Here is a 17123-nt window from a genome sequence, read left to right as displayed (position 1 = left end):
TGTGCATGCACGCTGGTGTGTCCAATCAAGTCTTTGCTTTATGCTTACGTTCTTCACTGTGCAGCCTTTGGTCCCAAGACAGCAACACCAGCGTGAACGCTAAGCCAAAAGCATCAAAGTGTCCCAACTCATCCAAGTGAGCATTTGTGCAATGGGAACACAAAAGGTCCTTCTCCAAATTGTTCCCACAAAGCTGGATGCTACATTTCTCCAAAATGTGTAAGATAAAAAAATTTGCAACAGCTTGTCCAACTTCTGATTGATCAGTTCATTAATTAATAGCTGTATCCCACAACCGTCCTGTCCATGTAGCATATAAAGCTCTTTCTGCTCTAATAATACTACTAACACGTTTCACCCGAGGCTTACTATGTGGTTAGTGTGTCAAGACAGAAAGGCGAGGAGCAGATCAGAGGCGAGAGAGACACAGTCGCCGACACAGAGACACAAGTGTGTTCTGTCAGGCGGCATGAAAGCTCGGCAAAAGAGCGAGCGTCAGACTTTAAACAAAGCCTCTTTGTGCCGCGGACGCCTTTCAACGTGACTCGCTGAAAAGCAGACGTAACAAAATACACAAGGGGTAATGGAGACGATGACAAGGTAGATAAAAGGGACGCAGGAGGAGCTGAAGAGAGAGGACGGCACTTTACGGTAATGGCATTATTTGTTTCCGACAGGGTTAACAAAGTTACATTAAGGAACATCACATGTTTGCATTTTCACAATTCAACATGTCTGAAAAGGAGTAGGGAGAAGCAGAGCTTATTGACTCCATGTTGCAGCAATTACTGATACAGTAGCATGTTCACTTTCATTTGTAACGTCCTAAGAGAAAAGAATAGGCAACCTGTCACAATACATACTGTAAGTGTTAAAGATAAATAACGGAGAAAAAAGGACATTGAAAATAAACTGCATAAAATAAATAAAGAGGTTTAAGATAAATAAAAAACAAATCAAAATAAATAAATAAATAAATACAGGAGTAAAAAAACAGACAGAAACGTTGTGGAAATAAATGACTATGAGATCAAATACATTAAATATGCCTTTACAAAGATAATAATAATCATATTTTTAAACAGGTTAAACACAGCTATCAGTAACTGCACTAAATATATAGTTAAGTACCATATATACTGTACTCCTTTTTGGACAGGTCGACTTGTGCAGTGTTATCATCACAGTATATCATAGCAATCCGGATACAATATAAGTGTGCCCCCTAGTGGATGTGAGCAGTAAAGGATGGCATCAGACATCAGTCTGACTGGACGCTTAGTAGGTGCTTTGATCTTCTGGTAAAACCACGACATCGTTGTTTGCGTGTAAACGAGTGTCTCAAGTCCGTGCGTGAACAGCGTTAATGAAGAACCGCTCTGCAGTCTCCTCCCTTCTCTCCCCCCCTCCTCTGGCACATGAGCGTCATGGACTCTCAGATCAAATCCGCGTTCTCACTTTCCCGCCGTCAAGTAAGTGACAAGGTGGCCCAAAGTGCAGCGTGCAGCCGAGCGGAGGAGCTCTGCTGGGAATCGTCGCTAAAGGTAATCGGGTCGGACAGCTGCATATTATCCGTGCATCATGTGCTCTGACACACTGTGTGCATTTACCTGGACCTGCGAGGCATGCTCACCCTCACTGGAAAGGGTTCAGGAGTGGAGCTTTCTAAATGCACCTCGTGCCCTGCAGGCTCTCTATGCTCACTGAAGAGTGGCGACTTTGAGTCTTCTTATAGAGGCTGGAACATCCTGTATTGTAAAGAGTAGGGAGAGATTGTCAGTAGCCGTCAGACCCGACCAATTGGTGCTTATGATTGAAGATGTAACAAGAGCTCACTTAATTGTTTTCCATCTCCTCTTGTCACAACACATTAGCACACTATGCTACGTGTGGCGTGCACAAAGCAAAGCGCTATCAATGCTTTGCACAGCCACTAGAGGGCATCTTCGCATGCTATTTTGTTTGCTGTAATATTCTAATAAAGGCCCACCAATTTTAAATGAGTCTCCGAGGTCCCTCAGAAGTGTATTGGAAGTGTGTTGTCCGATATCTGGCCTTGATGATGTTTAAAAGTGCTTTTAGTAAGCCCTACCGGGAACACACCATTTAGTGTGTCTGTAGCTTCAATGCTAATGAGCTGTGTCTGTCTCAGACAGAGTGTGTGTCTCAAAGCAGCACTTTTGTGTACTTTATCCACTTTTTACATACACACTGTAACTCTTGTCCAATGTAATAAATGCAATATATCACAGACAACAACATAGCATTAAGGACTGGAACAGCAGGACACAAATGTTAGTAACAGTAGCACAGCAATGTGAGCCACAGTGCTAACATTACACTCACATTTTAAGAGTAGCGTCATGCTAGGTTAGCAAAAGCAAACTTGCGGCTCCCACGTCTGTAGCTCACTGATGGATAGTTGGCAGAGCTCCGGGATTTATTTTAAGATGTGCAGCGAAGCCTGATGAAGGATGTCGTGGCATCATGAAAAGCTGCAACTTCAGAAGTGGAGCAAACAAGTGAGGGAGATGATAGATTTTTCTCATGTCTGGTGCTCATAAACAGGCTCTAAGGACACACATTGCTGTTAGAACGTCATTAGAAAGTCACTTTTGCACACAACCAGCACTATAGTGTCTTTGAACATTTGATCTTTGCGACTCTGCCTTCTGAGTCGTGCTGGTTGTAGTCGTTCTCTCTGACTTTAACACACTCCAGCTGACACCCTAAGATTAGATATCAGACTTGACTTTCTGCTTTACGCACCTCCTGCACCTAAAAAAAAGATGACAGCTGAATGTGCGTGTGTGTGTGTATGTGTGCATAAAGGTGTCACATTACGTATCCTCAAGGAATGAATAGTGGTGTTATTGGTCCCCCCCCCACACACACACACCACACCAACCCACCCACCGCCACCCCTCACCTCCCAAGGTGATGGCGACTATCAGCCCCAGAAGTGTCACATTCACCGAAAATCATCAAGGCTATGAGTTTGATGATGGTGAATAATGCCGACTTTTGCCCTGATTTTCTTACATTTGTCTTGACCTGACTTTACAAGGGCAGTTTGTGTCACATGGGTGGGTCATTCTAGAGTACCTTGATCTACATGACGCCAAGGAGGTTGGAGCTCAGGGGAAACCCTGTGTCACATGATTGGGAAGAAATGTTATGCTATGCTATGCTATGCTATGCTATGCTATGCTATGCTATGCTATGCTATGCTATGCTATGTTATGTTATGTTATGTTATGTTATGTTATGTTATGTTATGCTATGCTATGCTATGCTATGCTATGCTATGCTATGCTATTCTATGCTATGTTATGCTATGTTATAGTATGTTATGGTATGTTATGGTACGTTATGTTATGTTACGTTATATCACGTTATGTTATGTTACGTTATATTCTTTTGCGCTATCTCCTTGTAAGGATAGTTTGTGTCACATGGGTGGATCGTTCTAGAGTACACCTTGATCTACCTGATTCCAATCTTGAGGCTCAAGCTCTTGAGACCCGGCTGTTGGTAGTAAATCATTGACGAAGCCATCCTAAAGTCATTTCCTCTCGACGTGGATCAGTCATCGTGCAGGTTTGGGGTCAAAAGAGCGTCACGGTTCTGACTTTTGTTGGGGAGGAAGTGGTGCACTTTGGGAAAGGGGTCACGATCCAGTTGGAGACCCCCTGACCATTCTGTTTATTTATAAATTTAAGACTTGCAGGTGCTCCAGTATTTGGAGCTTTTAGTTGTCAGGTGATATACATCCTCTTACACTTCTTTCAGTGTCCAGGTAAAATCAGATTTGGTCAGGCGGTACCGGAATCCTGCACTCTAGTGATCACTGTGCTACAAGATCAGTTAGAGGAACCGGTCTGATAAGGCAGGTTTGTCTGAAGGTGGGGGGCGTCTGTTGTACACCAGCAGACAGTGTCATTGTTCAAGCCCCCTGTGGAACTATTTCCTGCTGTGATCACTGGATCAGCAGAACTCCAAAACACACAAAAAAGCAACACAGGAGACATTTATCTGTCGTCTTCCAGGTTAGAAGCATCCGCCTGTGGATAGGACCCCCCCACCCCTGTCCCCCTTGTCCCCAGTCCCCTTCCTTTGCATGCCAAACATGCAATGAAGCGTGCACGCTCTCTTCTAATTGTTATTCCATTGACTCTGTGAGGAGCAACTCGGGCCGACCTGCTGATGCGTGCGCAAGCGACCGCGACGTGAACCAAAGATAGTGAGTCCATTCAAGGGTGGATGTTTCATTTCAATCCCCCAAGGGGGGGTGGCAGGCAGGAAAGATGATCGCCCCTTCACAATAGTGTGTAGACAGTAAACAATAAAACAAAACACCTGTTTGTTTACTGGATTGTTGCTGCTTGCTTGGTGCTATGTTATGTCATATTACGTTACGTTACGTTATGCTACGCTACGTTACGCTACGCTACGCTACGTTACGTTACGTTACGTTACGCTACGCTACGTTACGTTACGTTACGTTACTTTACGCTACGCTACGTTACGCTACGTTACGTTACGTTACGCTACGTTACGCGACGCTACGCTATGTTTACAGGTGTTGTTATGTTTTCAGGTATCCTAAGTTATGTTGTGTTTTCTTAAGTTATGTTGTGTTGTTACATGACCTTGCGTTGCATTGCATTGCGTTATGTTACATTGCGTTACGTTGTGTTTGTGTTGCATTTTGTTACATTGCGGTACATTCGTGTTAAGATACGTTAAGCTTAAGCATTGCGCTGTATTGTGTCGCGTCGCGTTACGTTACATTACTGTATCTTATGTTACGTATGCTTTCTTATGTCGTGTTCTGCTGTGCTATGCTATGCTAATGTTGTTATATGATTATGTGTTTATGCTAGTAGTAGTTTAGTAGTAAGGACTTTGCCTAGAAAGACAATAATCCCTGAAAATATGAATCGACTCCCCCATCTTGTGTTCTCTGTCGTCTCTGAGTGACTCTTGTGTTGACGCTAAAGTGATTTTTTTTTTTTGCCTGCTTGCTTTACGTAAATATTTAAGCACGAATGTGATTGCACACAGACTGCATCCATAATTGAGCGACTCGTGTGTGTGTTTGCGTCTTGCGTCAGTCACAACATGCGCCTACTTCAAAAGTCACTTTGCTCTCTCAGATGTGGCGGCGCAGGCGGGGTCACAGGGACCGAGCGGAGAACAGGGGTTATGGGGAACGACACTGGGGGAGGGGTAAAAGAAAAATCAGAGAGGTTTGCAGTCCCTCCGCTCCAAGGCCCCCATGTCTCCTCGGTTCCCGTCAGCTCATCAAGGCCGCGTCCTCGCCGGAATACCGCATCAAACGGCCCGGGGAGCCTTTTATCCCGTACGGAACGCCACTGTCCCCCCGCCCCCTCGCTGTCACAGCCGAGGATAGATGGCAAAGTTTAACACGGCAGAGTGAAAGTCAGTACCCCGCCGCACACACTGGAGGGGGAGACCATGAAAAGGTCACATGGAAAAGGGATCTTGAAAGAAACAGCTTGTCTTAGGGCGGGCCACCATACAGGAAGTCACATGAAGCCGGTTAATGTCACGGTTCACTCTGTCGACCTTGTGCCCACTGTGATGTCTCACAATTAAGGGCAAACCTTTTTCCCTTTCTTTCCACCAATTACTGTAAAGGTTGCCGCTTTGGAGGAGTCTCCCCCAACAACAGCTCAACAACGATACGGCTTTGTCCCGTTTTAATGAAGTTTGGACCTGCAGCTCAAATCAGACACGAGATGCTTTGAAAGACACGGAGGAGTTCTTTGTAGCTCCTTTTTAATGTGAAGCCTGAGCCTCTTATCTTAGATGACATGGAGGCTCATCTTCTTCCTGTCAACCGTAACCTGCTTTCATGCATCCTCCTCATGGCGTAGTGATGTACCCCCAGCGCTACATTGGCTTGATGCTCCACCAAATGCGAGGGCAGGTCTGGCGTTTTTCCATCCAGGCCGCACATTATTTTTAATTGCCCGTTAGACGCGCAAAATTAGCCCGAGCTCATGCAACTTTTGATCTCAAGTGTCAGGATTGTTTGTTCGCAGGAAGATTATCCCGACCTGTGAGTCACTGCCAAATGGATGTTTGCTCACGCTGGGAGTCAAATGAATCATCCACAATCTCCTAAAGAGGCAGACACGTTATTTTTACATCCTGACGATTATTTTCAAGTCAAGTGGACTGAACTTTGGATCACCGTCAAGATGTGTATTGCTATTTCAAACCTGCTATCAAAGAATTCCAAAAACATTTGTTAGTAGTGATGAGCATCCGTAACGGATACTCGCGGTAGACGAGTATCCGTTACGGATAATGCATTTTTGCCGAATACGAGCATGAAACGAGTACAGTTCGTCATTATCGTGATGACGGAAAATCCTCGTTCACTCTTCACGCTCTGTGATTGGCCAGTCACACGCAGCGACCACCCATCCTTAGACATATACACAAATGCACAGCAACATACCATCTCAGCTATCAGGAGAAATAGCATGCTAACAACACAATGAATTGGTGGCAATGCTAACGAGGCTAACTTAGCTCAGCAGTGAGTGACCAGCTTGGCGGCTGGATGCTTAAGGCACACAACACATACAAGATGACGGTGCAAACAGCGTCAATGGGTCAGAAATAACCAGGTTACTCACGTTTGTAGACGCACACTGTTAGTTGGACGTCAAAAACAAGGTCCGTGTTGCGACAACAACTCTCAAAGCTCCGTGGCTGCCCTGGTGCATTCATGTGCCCATCTCGCGTCGTAATCGGGAGTTACGTTTAATCACATGTTAACTTAGAGGAACAAAAGAGAATGGGCACTACTAAAACAGTATAAAGGAGCGTCAGACTCTGTGGGGAGCTACACTGTGCTGCTGTCCGTCGTCATAACAGTGGCTTGCCATGACGGGAATGCGTTAAATCCGCAAAAAAAAAAAGTAGTGTAATTAATGACATAAATTATTTACCGCCGTTAACGCCCTATTTTTGACAGCCCTACTAAAAACGAATGTGTTACAGATCACTTATACACACACACAGTGAACATATAGCTGAATAATAAACAATACATAAAGCAACTTCTGATCAATACATGGCAGTTTCAGACTTAAAATAATGTACTGATTGAAGCCCAACTCATTTCCGGCTAAACCACGCCCACTTCCGGGTTATGCCCCGCCCATACAGATCATTTAGATGGGTGAACAGATACAGATACCTACTGCTATTAAGATATGGTCTCTTGTTGAGCTCTACGAAGTGTTCATCTGCAAGTATTTAATGCTTGTTATATATCAAATGTTTAAGTGGAATGTATGTGGGATTTTAGCATTGAGCTAGCACATGTTTTGAAATGCATTTCATGTATGGTGAATGCCATTTTGTATATTTTATTGACATGCTTTATTTCTGATTGTTCAGTTGTACAGTGCTTCAGAGTAAAGGCTCTGAAATGGAAGTCATCTGTCCGCTGAGCTAGCAAGTACAGACCAAATGTTAGCGAGAGCGAAACAGAAAACCTTTACAGACAATTTTTGCGAAAATAATTTTGAGTTTGTGGATAAAAAGGCACTGTTCCCATCCCAGTGTGCGCTGGCACACTGTTATTTCATTATACATTGTCTTGTCATTAAATATAAGATATTTGAGAAATTTGAGTTGAAACACTTTTGCTATTTGGTTTGCCGCTGGTCATTAAACCAGTTGAGAACCATGAGAACCATTGGTATAGAACAGGACTTTTGTTATTGCTTTGGTTATGGACTTGAATATTTAATCCAATATTTAATTTAAACATTACCAGCACTTAAGGACAGCATGCGCCTGTTTGAATTCACGCTTCAGCGGCTCCTTCGCTCATTTGTTTAAGATGTGGATCTTGCCCCTCCCTGCCCCAGAATGCAAATGGGGGCCTAGCACAAGTCTGTCCAACTCTCCTACAGATTAAAGTTACACGTTAGCAGGCATTCTAGTGGTCGTCCCTGACCTACTAAGGTAGACCAACAGATCTTTGCCGAAACTTTAGGGGAGAGCAAACTTGACACTTGACTATTTAGCTCGCTAGCTTCCTTCGTTGTGAGTGAAAAACGGACAGAAACAAAGAGTGTGGTTGGAGCTGGAGTTATTCCACGTGGTGCAACCGTCACTTTCGTGGGCGAAGGCGTTCGTGAAGGTGGGCTACATCAACTCTGAATGAGTTGTATACACACAAAAAATGATGTACAAAAAGCCAACCCGTGATGTGTTTCCATGGAGATGCGCATCACGCCCAACTCAAAAGCATAAACCAACCTTGTGAGAGGCTGATTTCGACGTTAGCTTAACTGTAACCACTCACCTTTTTGTTCCTCAAACAGAAAAACCAAAGCTCTCCCCGCTTGCTAACCGTCCCCCGTGAGCTCATTAGCCTAGCATGATAGCGACTGCTTGACTCACTTCCTTTAAAAAGACAAAGTTGTGTTCTTTTGGGGTGTACTTTTTCAGCTCCCGGAATCAGAGCGTGAATAAAGACTGCTCCAGATAACGTTCCCTTTTCAAGCCACTGAAGTTTTGCAGAGTCCAGTTTGGGGAGACTTTGTGGCCTTAGCAGACTGAGATGTTGAAGTCTAACAAGCATAAAATCAGCTTTCCCCATGAGGGACCTGAGGAGGACTGCAATGTTTTGGGTGGCGGTGCTCTGAGGTGACCCGACAAGCGGCGGCCTTAAAGAAGCTTTAAGAGGCGGCGTACTCGACGTGATGCGTGAAAGCACCATGTCCGTTTTACATTCCGCATATTAGCCTGAAACCAAAGTCCACAAGCGTGCAGAACACGACTGTATCCAATCTATTTCTACGGCGGATCAGGGCCTTTGTGAGGCAGACCCGCGGGGACTTGTTTTTCTGACGCCCCCACCACCACCACTAAAAACAGACTTTTCAAAGCTGCTCCATAAGCCTTTTAGCTTCGATTTGTTCTGCCAATTATTATCCCTGGTTGTGCCACTGTGATGGAAGCTGCTGCTAGGCAGGGTGGGTGGGAGGTGGGGTCCACTGTGGGAGGTGGGGGTCTGGTCCGGCACCTGCTGACAGATTGACTTGGGCACTAAGCACAGACAAAGCTGGTCAAGGGGGGAGAGAGGAAGGGGAGTGACGAGCATTGAAGAATGAGGAAAAAAGACGTGTCGAAAGAGGAAAAAAAAACGTTTTGAAAGGTGGAAAAAAGAGGGGGAAAAAATGTGTCAAATGAGGAAAAATGATATGAAAAATGAGGATGAAAAATGAGGAAAAATTACAAAAGGATGTATCTAATGAGGGGGGAAAAAATTGTCAAATGAGGGAGAAAAAAATGTTGCATGAGGAAAAACGATATGTCAAATGAGGAAAAAAGATGTGTTGAAGGACATTTTGAATGATGAAAAAGGATGTCTCAAATGAGGAGAAATGATGTCACGAATGAGGAAAAATGTCATATTGAATGACCAAAATAGAAAAATGATGTGTCAAACAAAGGAAAATGATGAGGGAAAAAATATGCATGTTGAAAGAGGAAAAAAGACGTATTGAAAGACATTTTGAAATATGAGAAGACGTGTCGAATGATAAAACATGACGTGACGAATGATGAAAAAAGACGTGTCAAATGAGGAAAAACAACATGTCAAATGTGGAAAAATGATGATGTTGAAGGAGGGAAAAAAAGACATGTTGAAAGGGAAAAAAAAGAGTAAATGATGAAAAAAGATGTGTCGAATGAGGAAAAAGGATGTGACGAATGAGGAAAAATGACATGTTGAAGGGCCAAAAAAGGACGTGTCAAATGAGGGAAAGGAAGGTGTCAAATGAGGAAAAAGTACATGTCAAATCAGGAACAATGATGTGTTGAATGAGGAAAAAAGTCATGTGGAATGAGAGAAAAAACATACAGGGGTTAACTTTTCCACCATCTGGCTCAACAGCCTTCATTGTATTTTTAGCAGGCGGGGCGGGGACTGCAGAGAGTGGAACTTTGCAAGTTCGAAGCAGCATCACTTTGGTAAATCCAATATTTAAACACTTGCGAGCGCGTAATGAAAAGCAAGAAGGCGTGCATGCGGCCGCCTGCTTCTCCGTAATATATTCTCATTTCGCTTTTTAAACACGCTTGAGCGCCTCTCCAATATGATTCCCCCGAGGAGGAGGAATGCACCGCCGCTCTGAAAAGCCTCTCTCGGCAGCATTAATTCCGTGATTGCCTCAACAAGACCCCCATCGCCTTCTCCCAAAACAAGGATCAGATCTCTGTGACCGCTGCTAAATCTTCCTCCGCGCGCTCATTTTTCAGCATCTTTGCACCAATTTGGGAAACTAATTGCTCCTCCTCCTCCTGACTGGGCAGGGATAGGATTCCGTCGGAAGCTTCTTCTTTTATGCTCATAAATCCCTCAACGGGAGCACAAGGCCTCATTAAGATGCATTAGAGCAGGTTTTGCAGTACGGAAGGGAAGGTGTTTTCCTCTTTCTTTTTGTTCCTTCACGCTATCGTCCTCTTTACTTGTTTTGTCACTGGCCAGAGGACATACGCACACTGGGCACACAATTCCATGTGATGACACGAGCTGGTTAATTCCCCCCCCCCACCACCACTCACATCCTCCTGGCCTGGTTTCACCCTCCTCTCCTCCTCTTTCGTCCACTCCTCCCTTTTTGGATTGCTGGATTAGCAAGGCGGGGGTAGAGGACTGTTCCCCTCGCTGATTGTAAGGCAAGGGACAATTGGTGTTCCAGTCTGATTGGCTCCTCAGATAAGGAACGCCAGCCTCCGCGCGTGGAGAAGACGTAGAAGGAGGACAGAGCGAGGCAGCCGGAGAGAGGATGCGTCCAGTCTAGCGGAGCAAACGTCCACAAAGCAGGGGGACAGTGTGAGGACTGAAGGTGACTTTGACGCAAACTTGGACAAACGTTTAGCGATAAGCGACGAGGACAGGCTGAAAAACAAGAAGGTAGGCGAGCTCTCTGCTGTCAATAACTCTTTAAAGACTTTAAATGGAGACTGTGGCATGTTAACTGGTGTTTTACCATAAAGTGCACCTTGGTTCACTTTTGTACCAGACAAAATCTTTTTGGTTCACTTCTGGGAAGGCCTGGAGTGGCGTTTCTTGGAATTTTTGTTCATTTGTGAGGTCGTATTTTATGAAGGGTACCAAAATATCTCAACTGTAAAGCTGAAAAAGTGGTAAAGTACTGAAGTACCACTTTTTCACAGTGGATTTTCACAACACATCTTCTCCTGAACCGTTGCACCCAAAAGGGTGAAGATTTGTCAAAAGATGCCCCCCGACTGTGTCGCCTGTGCTGTTAGTTTTCTGACAAATACGTTGCATGGTGGCGTTGTTATCAAAACCCACAACGTCACACTGATTTGGAATTTTTCATACAGCTCAATGCGCTCCACAAAAAACTTTAGCGTGTTTGGCCGAATCGCCACAAATGTTGGCACACACCTTTCGGGGACTGATAAGCACGAGTCTGTAAAATTTGAGCACGATTTTTAGGAAAACATGGCCCCCACCAAGCAAAAGGTCTTTACACAGACTAGGCAATTATGTGTCATGTCATTGATCATTTGTCTAATGACTATAAAATGATGTATGAATGCTAGCATCCAAATAAGTTTGACTACAACCCGTAGTCAATTTCCCACAGAAGCCGACGATGTTACCTGTAAACGAACGACCCAAACGACAATAATTCCTCTGGAGATGATATTTTTTAAAACGTGCCTTTTGTTTTCGTACCATTGCACAACAAGGAAGTGACTGTTCATTCCATCAATCAACGGACACAACTTCGTGTCTGATGTCATTTACGTTACGCTGAGTTCAGGTGCAAAGTGTAATCATGAGCAGGCTCAAACTTCCAAGCAGCCTCTCGTTGGCATTCAGCGCTCAGAGCTCAGCCCGAGCCAAAGTTCTACTCTCTGATGGTGGAGCTACTCTTTGGCCATCAAACCCATTAAAGCTCCAAGCGCTCTCGTGAGCTCCGGCTGAAGACTGACGCCAGAGATTGGCATGTGAGGTTCTGAGCCAGGAGGAAAGGCTTTCTCAGCCATCACTGGCGAGGAGACGTTTGCATATTAACCTTCGGCTCTCTCCGGTGTGTGACGGCGCTCATTGACTCGGCGAGAGCTCATTTGAGCTCACTTGAAGGGATGCGCCGTTTAATTTGACTGACACTGATTGCAAACTTTTGCAAAGCTGATGTTTATGCGTGATGACATCATCCCCCTCACCCGCCGCCACTGCCACCGCCCGGGCCCGCCGCCAGTTTGTGTGATTTAATTTCCTCGTAAATGACAAGACGGCTTTTACGTTTTTTTTTTTCCTGCCGAGCACTAAATGAAGTCGCCAGGCGTTGAGGGGAAAACAACGCGCTCAGTTTGCTCTGATGGAGGAAGCAGACACTGCCTTTTCAAATACATGCACTGCATCAGCAAAAGTATTGAGACACAGGAAGTGATGGAAGTACTTTCATTCATAGAAGATTTTGGTATTGGTCTGTGGGAATTTCTGTCCATTTGTGAGGTCAGAGGATGCTGATGTGTTCTCCATGCAGTTGTCCAAAATGTGACGAAATAAGACAACCAAGGGTTCGAGTTCAACCTCTGATCTCATTGACTAAGACTTTCATCCCAATACTTTTGTCCACCTGTGTTGTAATTGACTTACCCTTAAAAGACGCTGTTTCAATCGAAATTAATATTATTATTATTAGTTGTAGTAGTAGTAGTATAAAATCTGACTTTGGACAATTGAATATCTGCTCTGTAACCCCATTGGTGGCAGAAAAATGAGAACTCTTCTACTCTTGAACCGCGGCGCACAAAAGGGTGAAACTTTGTCAAAGCAAGCACTCCTACCGTGATGCCTGTGCTATTATTTTTCCTAAAAATACACCACATGGGGGCGCTATTATTAAACCCAAAGGCTTGGACCGTGTAGGTTTTTGGGGGTTAAAGGACCCACCAGAAGGGGGGAATTATAGGGTAGAATGAGTCATTATACTTGTGTCTGGCAAACCAGGCCACATAAAACTATATAAGAAGGCACTAAACACATACAATACAGTCAGCATAATGGAGGACAGGTATTACACATCATTATCTGATATTTGATGATGCAGGTCATTGTTTTGTGGTCGGAGTCTTATATAAATGAATGTACAATAAAGTAGGGATTGGTTCTCTCATCTCTCGATGTCAGGCAGTGTCTGGGTAGTTATTTAATTTTCCACAACATCAGTCTGAAGGATGAAGGCGCTCTACAAAGCAACCCGCTGTAACTTTCGGGTATTTTGCCAAATCACCACGAATTTTAGGCACACACGTAGGGGACTGACGAGCACATGTATGTAAAATTTCAGCCAGATTGTGAGAAAAACATGGTCGCCATCAATCAAAACATCTTTGCCTATAAGTGATTGACCATTTGGCTTGTGATTGTAAAACGTTGAGCCTATCTGTAGTACATGGGTGTATGTCATGTATGTGTATGTATGCTAGCATGTCTTCACTCTCACCACAACCTGTGTCGCAAGTGTCGCATTCCAGCCTTAATTCAATCTAATATAAGGACGCTAACATTCCCAAGGTGGCCTCTCTTGCCAGGATCCACCGTGCAAAATCAATTGTGGTTAACAAATTGGCTGTGACCCTTCAACTAGCTGAGGGGGGACGGGCATCTCCCCCTGTTTCACGGGTACGCCCAGTCTAAAAGGCCCTTTTCCACGGTGTGGGGGGTTTCTTTTTTTGGATTCGAGGTGAGCGTAGCACAGACACATCCACTGTGAAATCAGTACTTTATAATCCTTCACACTTTGTACATTTATGCCACACACGGAGATGACCTCGGATGACCTCATCTTGCTTAGCAACAAATTCATGCAGAACATTGGAAGTTTAACCTTCATAACTACACATCTCCTGTCCACCTGCAACGAACGCATGTATCTCCAAAATGTTAATTTTGTTATTAAATCTTCACAAATGTAATAACAATCTTCTTTTTTTTACATTTTGAATCTTCATCTCCTGTACCTGTATACTCGCAATCAAAAGCATGAATCTCCAGAATGCTTCGTTATTACAATTTTCAAAAATTTAAAAAAAAATGTTTTGTGTACATGAAAAATAAATAATACAAAATTTGAAGCATTTATGCCTAAATTGTGACTTTTTTATTTTTAGCCTAAAAACAACAAAAATACTTTTCAATGTGTTTTTTGTTTTTATTTCAACTCACACAAGTTGCTTCTGATTAGGCACTGAGAAATTAAGAAACTTTATCCAAATCTCCACCACAGTTGAGTGGAATTAGATTTTTCCTTAACTCTTCTCCAGCCTAGAAATGTAGTTTGGTGTTTTAAAGTAGTGATCAGTAGTAATCCTGCCAACTGACAAACAAACTGATAAACTGACAAACAAACTGAAAAACAAACAGCAGTGAAAACTTTGGTTGTGTGGATCACGGCGCTAGCATGACATTTATTGATTTTTGCTATGTACAAGTGCATCATATGGCGTCGAAGGTGTGAAGTCTGTTGTCTGTGCGATTGCTGCTAGCAGCAGTTGGAGAAGATGCAGCGACGTGTGTCCGTCATTTTCTCCCACCACCTGCTCCCTGACAACCTCGGTGTAAAGGTGTTATTTTTTTCTGTGCATCCAGAAGCTGCTTTTTCTGTGTGTCGGAATGCAGTGGGAAAGTCTGCTTGTGGCTTTAAGCTTGTTCATATGATGCCCCCCACCTCCTCCACTCCCCACTTCCCACCCCCCTTGTTCCTCATCTGCTGCACAATGCCAGCTGCTCCCTCTTAAACAAGTCACCAGCTTAGCGGGAGAAAGTTTTGCCAGCGCATGTCACCTCATTAGGGGCCACAAAACGGAGCAAAATGCCCGGGTTGCAAGCTGTGACCTTTCGAGGGGGCGGAGCCAAGAGGCCGACAGGGAGCAAATGCGGCTTCATTGTGGAAAGCGGGCAGTGTGAATGCTGAAGTGCTGAAAAGACCCAGGAGAGGGGGGGATCAAGTGTCACCCATCCTGCCAGAGAACACACACACACACAGTTGGCCCCGCCTCTTGCTGACAATGCAGCCACGCCCCCCACCCTTCCATGCCTTTTGTGGCAGGTCAACAATAATTAAGTGAGAGTCTGCAGAGGCACAATGCAATCACAAAGCAGAATGGAGTCAAACAGTCTGTTCTTCTGAAAACTTCACCCCCACCCTTGGATGCCTTTTTAACCACCTCCCTTTGCCTGCCGCTCCTCAACGTCCTCAAAGCCGAGCGAGCAGATGTGTCCATCCTCCCAGATGCATTAAAAACCAGCATGCAGACGGGCCTGCATGACAAGCGCTATCGATTAGCCTTAATCAATGAAACAGCGCCTCCTGGCAGACAGAGTCCACTTTTGATGTCGAAAAGCGAGGAAAAATCGAGTGATTGACAGCTAGGAGGAAGACGATGGAAGTGCAACGGAAAGCATGAAGTCGTGTCCTCACCTCGTGGAGTTGCAATGTGTGTACAAGTGAAAGGAAGCATGCATGTCATTCTCGTGTCTCCTGTAGTGTTTAACAAAAAAGTCCATGATGAAAATGCCTCCTCATTTTTTTCCCTCTTTTCTTCCAGCACACCCAACAAAAGACAAGACAAGAGGGTCACAGCAGCAGGCTTCACTTCACTATGGAACCCCGGCAACACCTTCCTGCATTCGGCCGCACGTGGCCGTACGTGACGCTCGTCCTGCTGAGCCTTCTGTCTCCTGGCCTTCTGGGGGCCAGCAGCTCCGCACGGAGGGTCCAGAGGGTCAAGCGAGGCTGGGTGTGGAACCAGTTTTTTGTGCTGGAGGAGTACACCGGGCTCGACCCACTTTACATCGGAAAGGTTGGTGAACACGCACGCTTGAAGCTTATTTATACGCCTCTATTCCATTAACCGCGCCTATAGTCTTCTATAGTGGCCAGGTGCATGGGCTCCAACGCAAACCACCATTAGCATTAACAGGTGTAGCTGGAAACCTCCTGGTGTTGGGCTTTTATTAACTCCACATAGCAGCAGTATCATGAGTGGTCTGCATCCAGCATTGACCTCCATGGAAGTGGCAATCTTCATCTTGTGAATTTTAAACCTTCACCGCTTCTTTCTGTATTTCCAAAGATAAAAGAATGATACTCATTAGCGTGCGGATCTCCATGAAAGCAACAATCTTCTTTTTTTTAAATTTTAAATCTTCATAGATATATCTGCTGTATACCTGCAATGAAAAGCATGTATCTCCAGAATGTTTTATGTATGAATTTTGTGAGTTTTTATTGTCATCCAAAAAACCCAACAAAAATCATTTGAAACGCTGCGTGTTTCATTTGCAACCCTGTTGTTTACAATGAACTGATCAGTGGTATCAATGCTGGCTGAGCAGTTTGCTCCTTACCGCAATGACAACATTGGTTCTGTTACTTCTGTGCTGTGCAATACTCAAAGAGAGCTACGTTTTCCTCTCCACTTTCAAGACAGTTGAATGAGCATCGTCCTGCATCTCGAGTTGGTAGCCATACATATGTATGTGTATGTGTATGTGTATATGTACATGTATATGTATATGTATATGTACATGTATATGTATATGTACTGTATATGTATATGTATATGTACATGTATATGTATATGTACTGTATATGTATATGTATATGTACTGTATATGTATATATTTTAAAGCTACATACAGCGACATCTCACTGTGGTTAGAGGAAATGACATCTTTTTTCAAATATGAATGTCAGAACCCCCGAAAATATTCTGATGTTGATGATGAGTCACAGAGCTTAATAGGCCTCAAAGATGTCATCGTTATTCAATCACAACCTGAGCAAAAAACCGCAGGATAACCACGCGGCCCCACCCCCACGGGCCCAAATTCCTAACAACCCGCAGCCTTGATCCTAAAAAGCCTGTTCAACTTGAACTGACATTAGCATGATTGACTCTGATGGTGTTGCGGCATTAAGCATTCATCCTCTGAAAGTGCCCTTTGAGAGTGATGCAAAAAAAAAAACCTGCCTAATGAGCGGGGGTTAGGGATTCCAGGGGAAAAT

At 44.3% G+C, this 17123-nt stretch overlaps 1 protein-coding gene across 5 annotated transcripts in view; it reads left to right on the top strand.

The window, feature by feature from the left end:
• The window catches only part of LOC129174289 (cadherin-20-like), a 44041-nt gene that overhangs the window by 18642 nt on the left and 8276 nt on the right, over window positions 1-17123 (top strand). For 3 of the 5 annotated variants that reach the window (XM_054766130.1, XM_054766129.1, XM_054766126.1), the window contains exon 2: window positions 15661-15915. In XM_054766130.1, the coding sequence (XP_054622105.1) occupies window positions 15715-15915 (201 nt within the window). In that variant the 5' untranslated portion in view covers window positions 15661-15714. Of the gene's footprint in view, window positions 1-131; window positions 652-9018; window positions 10982-15660; window positions 15916-17123 lie in introns of those variants that run through there. The other 2 variants (XM_054766128.1, XM_054766127.1) reach the window with 2 other exon arrangements.

This window comes from Dunckerocampus dactyliophorus, chromosome 21 (assembly GCF_027744805.1).
Source record: "Dunckerocampus dactyliophorus isolate RoL2022-P2 chromosome 21, RoL_Ddac_1.1, whole genome shotgun sequence".
NCBI lineage: Eukaryota > Metazoa > Chordata > Actinopteri > Syngnathiformes > Syngnathidae > Dunckerocampus > Dunckerocampus dactyliophorus.
This window is presented reverse-complemented; position numbering and strand designations above follow the sequence as displayed.